This window comes from Thalia democratica, chromosome 2, assembly GCF_965202585.1.
Source record: "Thalia democratica chromosome 2, ktThaDemo2.hap1.1, whole genome shotgun sequence".
In the NCBI taxonomy this organism is placed as follows: Eukaryota; Metazoa; Chordata; class Thaliacea; order Salpida; family Salpidae; genus Thalia; species Thalia democratica.
In genome coordinates, this window is record NC_139166.1 from 81,727,498 (window position 1) to 81,739,146 (window position 11,649).

The 11,649-nt window shown below is 24.9% G+C and overlaps 2 protein-coding genes across 2 annotated transcripts; both read left to right on the forward strand.

The window, feature by feature from the left end:
• LOC145829023 (large ribosomal subunit protein mL39-like) lies at positions 1-8,953 on the forward strand. The gene is made up of 10 exons (XM_082936762.1): positions 1-37; positions 232-273; positions 1,621-1,724; positions 2,852-2,936; positions 3,871-3,971; positions 4,756-4,872; positions 6,909-7,008; positions 7,528-7,708; positions 8,741-8,797; positions 8,920-8,953. Exons 1-10 carry the CDS (start codon positions 1-3, stop codon positions 8,951-8,953), a joined length of 858 nt encoding a protein of 285 aa, XP_082792888.1.
• Positions 8,954-8,996: 43 nt separating this feature from the next.
• LOC145830032 (large ribosomal subunit protein mL39-like) lies at positions 8,997-10,527 on the forward strand. Its single transcript, XM_082937928.1, has 3 exons — positions 8,997-9,073; positions 9,369-9,479; positions 10,159-10,527. The coding sequence occupies exons 1-3, from the start codon at positions 9,017-9,019 to the stop codon at positions 10,324-10,326; spliced, it is 336 nt and encodes a 111-aa protein (XP_082794054.1). The 5' UTR covers positions 8,997-9,016; the 3' UTR covers positions 10,327-10,527.
• Positions 10,528-11,649: the final 1,122 nt, after the last annotated feature.

Below are 11,649 nucleotides of genomic sequence, written 5' to 3' on the forward strand. Positions count from 1 at the left end.
ATGGCTTTTCCCGCCATTGCCTTAATAATATCTTTTTGTCTGTTTAGTTTTAAGTTATACTAGAGGGTTGTGTTGAAAATGTTATATCTAACTAGTACACTTTTAGCATTCAGAAAACCATACAGAAATACTCGGTCATAAAAAAAAACATTCAACACTTTTTTTTTGTATCTTTTATTTATTTGATTAAAGGTGTGTTAACAAAAACAACTTATATAAAACAACTTTCAGGTATCCAGAAAAGATTTCTGTCAAACTCTCATCATGCTACAAGTTAGTTGATTTAAAACTCTATAAACTTATTAACATTTATTATCTTGAAGTTTTGTTTTTTTTTTTCTCAAAAACATCAATGTGATAAATATATTTTAAAGTACTTGTATTTACAGTTAGTGTTTGGCTAAGCTTAATTAAATTGAGTTGATAGTGTTTTATGCATAGTTAAGAAATAAATTTGGTCAAAATTGTATAATTTCGAAAGGGCTAAATATTGTTTTAAGTTTTACTTTATAAACAAATTTTACTTACTATTATGTAAGCGTTGTAATTTGTATAAAAATATTAAATACTTTTTTGTTTACTAGCAAATCATTGTAGTTTGCTAAATTTTTCTTTTAATTTCATAAAAAAATGTGCTACAAATTTATGAACTTTTTTTCTTATAAACACTGTATGTAAATAAATAAACTTTAACTTTATTTCTCAGTTGACTTTTTGATAAAAAACTGCGTAGTTATATTTTCGAAGTTTATTTAACAATTTTGAACAGGTTAAATTTTAAAGTTTTTTAAAATTTAAATATTTTTTGTTATTAGAGTCGTTAATTTTTCAAACAAAAATCTGATAATTTATTTATTTTCTTTAATTTTAAAAAATTTGTTAAGTCCAAACAAAAAATATAAATCTAGTGCCACATAATAATCATACTAAAGAAGTTGCAGAGCTTTTCATAGTTTAACGTTTCCATTGATATTTAGAAATATTTTTTTTCAGGTTTTAAACAACAAGTTTATTAAGTTTTATACATTCTTATTTTAAAAATGCTAAAACTTTATACATAAATTAAAACATGTATTCAATGGTTTTAATTTTTATAATGTTATTATCAATAGAACAAAATTTGTTACAGCTAAGTTTTCAACACAGAGTTTTACTTTCTTATTTGTATATGATTAAAAAAAAAATCTAACTTGTTTTGATAAGACAGTAAAAATATATCAAGGCCGTATAAGGTGTACTATAATTCTCTTTTCAATTTAACATCAACTTTTATTTGTAAGCATAAAATGTATTGTATAAAACATTTTTTGCTAATTTTTTATTGATTATGCAATTTATATAAAAATTTTTAATGCATATGTTTGGAAGATATATTTTTTTTGATGCCATTGTGCTTAAAACTCTGAAAAAAATGTTTGAGAATCTATCTCCTCTTTCTTCAAAACAATAAATTTCCAAATAGTTTTTCGATAAACAACTTGTAACAAGCATGATAAAAACAAGTATTTATGACCTAAATTAACTTTAAATATTTTATGTAATAAAAATAAATTTAAAAAAAGCACTATAAAGTGATTATAAAGGCAAATTATTAATATGATAAATAAATTATTTTTTCAGGCACCAACAGCACTTCGGACTATGTGCAACATCAGAACTATTTGTTCAATAACGAAAAAAAGAGGCTTGCCTCACTGAGAGTACCGAGGGTGGAAAAAATTAAGGTTTTTTTTGAAATCATTTGCTATTGTGATTTTAAAAATTGAATTTCTATGAAAAATTTTTGAGAGAAATTGATTAAAATGCTTTATAAAAAATCAACTACCTAACTCTTATAAAGTAAAAGAAAATAATAGTTTAATAAAATTAAATCTTATATTAAAATTCTAATTAAGGGCATAGGAGTGTCTAACATATTTTTTTTACTAAAAATAACATTGGATTTTATACGAAAGTTTGAAGTACAAACTACAAACCAGTTTTTATAAAATTAAGAAATCTTTTTTAACTTTTGAGATATTGTAATTTTTATAAAAACTTTCTGATACAAACATATGGACCGCAATTTTTTTGGAGTCAATTTTCTAGGAAATTTAAAAAATTACTAAAAGTCTATCTTCTCCTTCATTTTTTGAACTAGAGACCTCAAACTTTCATGAAACGTTCATTTTATAATTTAAAAGACTTTGAATGTTGGAATTTTAAAATTATTAAAAAATAAAATGTTTAGATAAAAAAACAAAAAAAAAACTTGTTTTTTTAAAATAAATATTTTAATTTTCAAAATTAAAAAATTCCTGTATTCAGTCTTTTTGAAATTTTGAAGAAAATTGCTTAAAAGATGAAGGAGGATATAGAATTTTTAGTGAAATTGTCTTTTTTTGCGTTTTAGTTTTTACCTTCCATTAGGAACCTATTGAGGTCACCAACTTGGATCGCTCATTTTTCAAAAATTACTTTGAATTTTTTTAAGCGATAAAAAATGTCTGATAGCTCAGATAAAACTCAATAAATTAAGATCAACTTGTAAAAATCAAGGTGGACCCCCATATGCACTTAATTGAATGATAGTTTGTATTTGTGTAAGTCCTTTATTTTTAAAAAAGTATTACAGTTTTTTTTTGATCTCAACAAAACTAACCCACTTTATTTCCTCAATTTCTACTAGGTTTAATATAACCTGATAAATTCATTTACTAAAAATTATTTGTTTTTATCTCTTTTTAAGTTATAGAATAATGATTTGTAGTTATCTAAAGTCTGTAAATTAAAATAAGTATGTATAAGATAATGTTTAGTTTGATTTTATTACATTAACATTCAATTTTAATGTTGAGTTTCAATGTACCAGGTCGAATACGCTGGCACAGCTTTGGCACCGAGTGCAACCATGCTCATGAACAAGAACCTGAGCACCCCGTACGACTGTGCTATGCGTTAGTTTGATGTAGATAGAATAGAATTAATTGATTATGCATGAAATAATAAATTTTTGTGTTTAAGCACCCCTTTTACCTGTTTTATGCGTTACTTTGCTTTTATTAGTTTTGTATTTTTTTTCATAAGGTTTTACTAATATTTATATAAAAGATAAAGACCTAAGTTTGTTTTTACTTATTTACTTAGTTTATGGAAGTTAAATCTTTCTTAACTTACTTTCCTTCTTTTAATTAAGTATTTTTAATTAGACACACTTTTTCACTATGAACATGTTAAGGAATAATTAATGGTTATTTGTTTAGCGTTTTGTACTTATTTTAATTATAAGATCATTTTAGTCCAAAATCAAGTAATTTAGCATTATTTAGTTGTTAAAGTCTACTTTAAAATTCACAATTGGTTTCAGTATGTAAGTTGTGCTACTAGACGTAAATAATATTTATTATTAGTGCTTAAATTGAAATTATATTTTGTGATATTATAAATTTATTACCACATTTTTTATTATATAAGCATGTTTTTTATTAATATTTTTACATTCAATGTTTTATAGAATAACTTTTAAATATAAGGTTTCTAATGTAAATATTTTTAGGTATCTATTATACTAGAAAAAATTACAACAAAATATATAAGTTTAAATTTTTGGTGTACTTTATAGTCTAAAAGTGGTTGGCAAACCTGTCATTTTTATAACCAATCCATTTTAAGTTTATTTTTTTTAAAGCTGTAACTTTTACAGTGTGATCCTTTTAATTAACCTGTCCTATATAACAATAAAAAGTTTTCTGTCCTATTTTTTTTAAACTAGGATCATTAACATTAGAAGCTGTTGACCCATGTTTCAGATTTTAAATGATTTAATAACCTAATCTAGTTTCAAATTTCTCAGTTACATATTCATACATGGAACTTTAACAATTTACACAGATATATCAAAGAACAAGGCTGATTCCACGGTTATCGCGAAAGTGAAGCAAAATATTCAAGAAACAAGTCACATCACTATGGCTGGTGGTGAAAAACTCATTGTTGGTTTTTACATTTGTTTGTTTGTTACTTATATAAGTTTAATTGTAATTTTTATTACAGTTTTAATTGTTTGAGTCATCAACAAAATCGGCGAAAGTCTGCAGAACAAGTCCGGACTTTCGTTTGCCGTGAGACAAGCTCAAATTTAACAAAAGGGTTGATCATGCCAATTCGATCATCAGACCACAAGTTTCGGTAGACTGAGACCGGTTTCGTCCTTATTAGGACTCATCAGTCAAATGACTGATGAGTCCTAATAAGGACGAAACCGGTCTCAGTCTACCGAAACTTGTGGTCTGATGATCGAATTTGCATGATCAACCCTTTTGTTTGAGTCATTGAATTCTCGTTGAAGCTAAATACTAATTAATAGAAACCATTATAGTTACTACCATTGTCTTCTTTTTATTGATAAATTGAATCAAAAAAATTCTTGTCATGTATTTTATATGATAGCTCTAAATTTGAACTGTATCTGATATTGCTTTATTGATTTTGTTTGTAGAGTTGTGTAGCTCATTGTACAGTTTTTCATGAACGATCTGTAAAAATAATTAAGATATATTCTTCACTGTTAACTTTGTAAGCAAAATTGTAAAAACTTTAATGAGAAGTATATTAAAACACTTTTGTTATTATAAACTATGTAATCATTAGACACCAAAATGTGATTGGGTATACTGGGAAGTATACTGTTAATAGCTTCAAGTACAAAAATTAGTGAAAGATATCTTTTAAAACAATTACTTATCATTATTTAAATAAAACAAAATAATCCAACAGGCACCAAAATGTGATTGGGTGTACTGGGATGTGAGAACCCAGCTCCCTTACGACTGCCAAATTGATTTTCTCAATTTCAACACCCAGGATGAAAACGACGTCATGCAAGTCAATCAGGTTAATGTGGTTGAGCTTTTGCAATTTAAACTATCAAAAATATATATTTAAAAGTAAAAAATATAGCTTGTGTTTATTAAAAGCTTTTGGTTACATTTGTAGTAGTTTCTTAGATTTATAGTAACCCTTGCTAATTACAAAAAGATTTCTTAAAAATGTAGTGTATTTGGAATTTTTTTTACAGTATTTCATTGTTTATTTGATATTTTGTTAATTATTATTGCTCAAATTACTTCTTTTTATTTTCCAATATCCTGTAGTAATTAATCAGTTTTATATTTTAGTACCTGTATATTTAGGTTTTGGAAAAAATAATTCTGCTTTCTTTTACATTAAGCGGTAAAAACTTTGTTTCAAACTTTTAGTATATCTAATTTGCTAAATTTAAAATTAATATTGCTCAAAATGCACTTTGCGCGAATAACTTTTATATGTAAAAATTTAAGTTTAATTCAAAATTCAACAGTTTGAACACATTTAAATGTTTATAAAAACAAAAATAAAATTACATTATATATTTTCATCTTTTTCAAAGCTAATTAACGTTTTAATTATTTGAATAAAAAAAGTGACTTTATTGTATACCAATTAAATTATTATTTATAGCTGGAGGATTTGTCAAAGTCATCCTAAAATGAATAAATGAGTGTTATATAATTTATCAATCAAAAACAAATTTATTTAGTACGAGTATTATTGATTACAAGAAAATCATAAGAAAACTATCATTGGAAATAATATTATGTATAGTAGATTTTTCTGAAAGTTACTCGTGTTTGAAAAATATTAAGAACTACTGTTAAAAATTAGTATTTGACTGACTCTCAATTATATGTATATCAACTTTATACTCTTATACTATTTCTTAGTATAGCTCATTTTTTTACACAGAAAAGTGTAAAAATGGTATTACAAAAAAAAGACAAGTAGTATGCTGCTTATTTTATATACACTTGGAATTGTCATGTTCAAAAAACAACCTTTTTTTTACATAAAATTTTGAGTTCAACTCTATTTTAATGCTAGATATGTATAGCTAAACCTCAAATGAATATATTTGTAATGCAAACTAAGCAACTTTGAAACTGTCTAAAATTAAAGCGTATATTATTTACACTGTTGCAAAAAGTATCAATGAGTTTTTTGGATGAAAGTTACTATTACATTATTTTTTATTAGCATTATGTTAATTGTCTAAATGAATTAAGTTTACGGCCATAGGGTTGTGAACTTTTTTTACTTGTTGATATTTTTTTTGAATATCTTTAACTTAGCTAGCATTATCTTTTACTGTTATAAAAAAATTAAATTACTTTTTTGAGATATGAGGGTACAAAGTCGGAGAGCTTAATAGGTTGTTTATTGAAGGACCAAAGTAATGAGGCAAAATAAAAAAAGATTAATAAAAATCGATCCTCTCCTACAGTTTTTAAGCAATCTTTATGAAGCATTCTAATTTTTTTCTTAACAAAATAATAAATTTCTATTGTAGATTTTTTTTTATTGAGTAAAAATATTAATAAAACAGCTATAATATTTATTTAATTTTGGTCATAAATTTCTTAATTTTTTTTCAAATTCTTATTTTAAATGTTTTTCTATAAAGGCAAGGAATATTTCCCAAAAGTAATAAACTAGTTTACCAAAAAAATAAGGAAAACATATATTTTTAGTGAGTTTTTCAAAACTCCGAGAGAATTGACAATGAATTTTTTTTTCTGTATGTTTCTATCAGAAACTTTTTACAGAACTGACGGTATCTCAAAAATTAATTAATATTTTTATTCCATAAAAAGTTTTTATAATAAATATTTTTATATAAGTCTTATAATGATATATTGTTTTTTGTAAAAAAAATATTAGAACCGTATGGCCTCAACATTAACTTTATTAAGCATTTTAAATTTTGCACAAAAAATACTATTATTATAAAACATCAACAAAAAAGCAAATTTAACAATAATTTGCAACTGATAATTATGTTTCATAACATTATTTGGAAAATATATACATTATTCATATTTAACAAATTGTAGGCTTATTGGAGGACGTGCGCTATGGTATTGGGCAGTACAATTCAGAGAGCTTTTAAAGACGATCAGCAACCTAAAATGGTGCAAATACCACAGCTAGACGGTTTGTGATTTTATATATATGAAAGTTATACATGTTATGTTTTTTTAAGCTAAAAGCACCGCATATGAAATAATGTTTATATAAAAGTAGTTTAAGTTATATATATGTTTTTAGATTAAACAAAACTGTTTAATATTTTATTACAAAACCCATTGCTAACCAGGTTTTTAGAGATATATCATATATATAGATATATATTTCAATAGAAATATATTTAATCCGACTGACAACACTATTTTACAATTATAAAAGAATCTGTTTACTTGCAATGAAACATCAGTCTTGAAGTCTTGATTGAAGTGTTAATTACTTACTTAAAAATAATTAACTACGCAGTAACAAGTTGAGCATTTTGATAAAAAATAATTAATTAATTCACAACTGCAATAAAAGAAACTAAGTAAAAAGGCCACTCCGATGCCAACGAAAATGTCTTACTTTCCTATCAATAAATATCAATCAAAAATTGTTCCCTAAATAAGTAAATAAGTAAGAGTAACAAATTTTTTCAATAAACAGTGACAAGTGGAGCGTTCTGTTACGACGTGCAGCTACCAGATACCTTCCAGGATTGGAACCCGACCCAGGAAGACCTGATATTTCTGACCAAGGTTTCAAGATCCGTGTTGTCAGAACAGAACGATTTCCACAGGTTGGATGTAGACGTCAGCTTTGCCAGGAAATTGTTCCAAGATGACAGGTTTGTAATTGATTATTTGTTTTGTTTTATTTGTTTTTGAGGGGTTTTTCAGTTCATGCTTTTAATCTTACTTCATCTTAGTTAGATATGTTACAATCTGAATTGTGATGATGTTGTTATAGTATGTTTTTAAACAAAATGAGTTTTAAGTATATAGTTTTAATATATATTTGAGCTTTGCGAGAAATTTTTTTTGAGTCAACAGGTTGATATGTTTATATGTTTTTGTCATAAAATGTTTTTTTCGGCTAAATCTTATTTAAACTACACACTTTTTTTATCGGGTTGGTGAAATACGACTTAGATTTAATTGTTTCTATCATTATTAGTTCTAATTTCAGGGTTGCCACAAATCCTGGAAAAACCTAGAATTTGAGAAAAAAAAAACCTGGAATTTTGAACATAAATAACTTGAAAACCTGAAAAGTCAGAATTTTTAAACAAATTTTACATGTTAAGTAGTAAAATTTTGATTTGACACTAGAAATTTATAATAAATAAAAAATATTTGTCATCATTGAAAAATTTCTCTCAAAGAATACATTTTAAAGTAGCTTCGCAGTATCTTTTTAATATCGTTATACAATTTAACTTTTTTAACATAATTTTGATATTAAACTAAAAATAGACCCGAAAAACTGGAGAAAATTTGCCTAAAATCCTGTAATTTTTAAACACAAAAATTTAAAATACGCAATTTGTGTACCTAACCGGATAGGTGATCGGTTTGAATGTTCATTTTAATTTCTAAAGTTAAGAAATATTTTAAACTAATTGTCTTAGTTTAAAAGAAAGAAAATATAGCGTATAGTGGGTATAAACTTTTAGTTTTAAAATATTATTTATTTATTTTCTTTTTAGCTTACAATTCAAAATTGATGTTGGTATATTATAATATTTTATGAAAATTTAAGATATTAGTAATTTATATGAGTTGCCGTCTGTTAAGTTTATCTCTTTCTTAGCTTAACAGTAATACAGTTAATAAAAAAGCTACAAAACAACTAAATCTAAAACTTATTTCATCAACAGAGCGAGATTGGACAGATTATCTTCATATCAACCGGACGATCAAGTTTCGCTGTACAGGTTTGTAGAACATATCGAAATAATAATTAGTTTTATAAAAATAATAAATTAACAAATAAGCTTAATTGATGAACATGTTGGGTGGTTGTGTTTAATTAAAAATTATGTTTTTTATTAAATAGAGTAAATACAATCATTGTACCGGTGTGGAGATAATATGAAAAAAATATAATGAAACAAATTTAATTATTGCACAGACTGGGAGATTACATTGAAATAATGAATGGTCCACTTGCAAGCACATCTAAACAAGTGTTTCACTATGTTGTCACCGCTGTTAGTTTCTAATTATTCTGTTAAAGATAATTAGTAATATAATATTTAAGCTAAATTTAATTTTGTTTTGTTATTGCTATATATCCACTCATTTTTTGTCTATATCTCTATAATTTTTCTTAACATTTTTTAAAAATTCAATAGAATTCCATTCTCATTAAACATTCATTAATTTTTTCATAATTAGTGAAAATTAATTAACGAATATCACAAAAAAAAGTGTTTTAATATTCGTTCTACACTAAACTCTTAAACAGATATAAATAGTTTTATGAAACTCAATATATTTTTCCAGCTCCACAAAATTTCCCCTAACATGAGAAGGGTGCAGGGAATTTCTCTTCCCGAGCAGCAGAAAGTCCACCACCGAGTCTGGACCATTCTGGAGAACAGAGCCAGGAAATTAGTGAGTGTTTTTTTTGTAAAATTTTAAATATATTATAACTTATTAAGTAAATATATAAGACTACCCCAAACTACTTAATAACTATATACAGTAGGGTGCTTATAGATACGGCTACTATTACTACTTTTACTACTTAAAAATTTTTTTTGAAGTTGAAATTACTTTTTACGGTTTTGTTTCGATTTGAAACAAAAATTATACCATACAGATAATTTTTTTTTGTTATCATCGAAAAATTTTTTAATTAAAAAACACTTTTAAAGTAGCTATAATTTATCTTTTCAATGTTGTTATGGTAATTAACACATTTTTTACCTTAAACCTTAATTTAAGATAAACATAGACCCAAAAACGTGTAGTTTAAAAAATCTGGAGAAATCTCTGAAAACCTGGAGAAAATTTTCTAAGAACCAGTGGCAACTCTGATATAATAACCAACATTAAGTTAAGTATGAAAAGAAAATCAACCCCCATATGCCTTTAGTTTTATTATTGAAAAACATCAGAATAGATACTTATAGAAACAAATAACTTGCTCTTAGTATTTTATACTTTAAATTGTATAGTATACAAATTATTTTTATAGTATACTTTATAAAAGTTTTATGCTAAATTGAAAAACTCATGAGCTCTGCAAATTTAATTAAACTACTTTTGACATATATTTATTTATAAACAGGTGACTGACAACCTTCCAACTGATGCGAAATCACCAGTTAAAGAGAAACAAGTTGATTACTTGAGGTTGAAGGAATCTGTCGAGGACGCGGTTAAAATTTACAGGAGAACTGATGGCAATTGGAACGGAAAGTGGAAGCAAGAAGACGGAAAACTGAATATTGAATAGAAATAATAGATTAATTTTAAAGTTTCTTGTATCTCGAGTATAATGTGATAGTATAAAGAATTACTAATTAACTTGCTTTGAATATACAAATAGTATGTAAAACTTTGAACTTCTGATATTTTACTACTTAAAAATAGGCTTTTTATAATTTTAAAGACCATATTTAGCGCTTTTCCGATTGATAAATGTATTTTTTTTAATGACTAGACAACACCAATAAAGTTTTTAAAATTATAAAACAAGAAATTAAAAGTTGTATAGCTTAAAAGCTATCACCGTTTAACACTTTGGTTTTGTAATAATTTTGTTGTACGTTTTGAATTTTATTTTAGTAAATTTTTATGCTGTTTTTTCAGCTGTAGTCCAAAATAATAAATTGTTATAAGAAAAATTCGACCAATATTTGATTATATTAGTTGTTTTACACAATTTAAGTACATGCATAAATGTGAATTATGAGAAAATATTTATTTATACAAGTTTTTAGAATATAAATATAAAAGACCTCGGAAAAATAATCTTTTCATTAAAAACAAAAATAAATTTAGTAGAAAAAATAATTGTCTTAGATTATTTACTAATTAATAAATTAAAAGGTTTTATGGAAATGGAAAAGGATATGTTTTTAAACGTTTTCAAAGAGCCTTTTGAACAGTTAAAGTACAATTTAGTTTTATTTAATCAAGTATTACCAATCTTAATTTGAATTTTAAAAGGAAAATATTCGCTAATAGAAAACTTAAATAACCCAATATTTATAAAACTAGTAGTAATTTTGACGTTTCAGCATTTATTGTAGAATTCGCCAAATATTCGACTTTTTTTCAAAAGATAATTTACCATTAAAAGTTATGTATATAACAAAAAAAAGTACCTTCTTATTCGTGAAGGTCTGAAGGTTCAGAAAACTGTTTTAAATTTCAAGTTTATAATTTTTTACTTACACTCAATTACGTCACAATAGTAGTATTTTTGTTTTTTTATTTATGATACCCTAAAAAACTTGTTTCGGAGGATTCTTCTATAAAGAGTCAAAGTTGGTCTTAAAAATGGTATGGGCGTCTTCCTCAAGGTCTGTAGTTTTGCAAATCAGTCTTGTTTTTAATTTTTGGCGTATTTTGTTCAAAAGTGACGTCTCAGTCATTTTTTGCCTTAAAAAACTTTTTTCGAAGAATTCTTTTATAAAGAGCTAAAATTGATTATTCAAAATAGTATTAACGTCTTTTTCAAGGTTTTTGTTTTTAAAATATAATTTTTGATTATCGATATTTTTTGAAATTAGTTCATAGAAAAACAATAGCTTAAAAAATATATTTTTAGTTT

Excerpts from the sequence above, each read along its gene's own strand:
- LOC145830032 (XM_082937928.1), top strand. The coding sequence starts at position 9,017 with ATGAATGGTCCACTTGCAAGCACATCTAAACAAGTGTTTCACTATGTT. Across the intron at positions 9,074-9,368 it reads TTCACTATGTTGTCACCGCT|CTCCACAAAATTTCCCCTAA; the intron begins GTTAGTTTCTAA and ends ATATTTTTCCAG. Across the intron at positions 9,480-10,158 it reads AGAACAGAGCCAGGAAATTA|GTGACTGACAACCTTCCAAC; the intron begins GTGAGTGTTTTT and ends ATTTATAAACAG.
- LOC145829023 (XM_082936762.1), top strand. The coding sequence starts at position 1 with ATGGCTTTTCCCGCCATTGCCTTAATAATATCTTTTT. Across the intron at positions 1,725-2,851 it reads CGAGGGTGGAAAAAATTAAG|GTCGAATACGCTGGCACAGC; the intron begins GTTTTTTTTGAA and ends TCAATGTACCAG. Across the intron at positions 3,972-4,755 it reads CTGGTGGTGAAAAACTCATT|GCACCAAAATGTGATTGGGT; the intron begins GTTGGTTTTTAC and ends ATAATCCAACAG.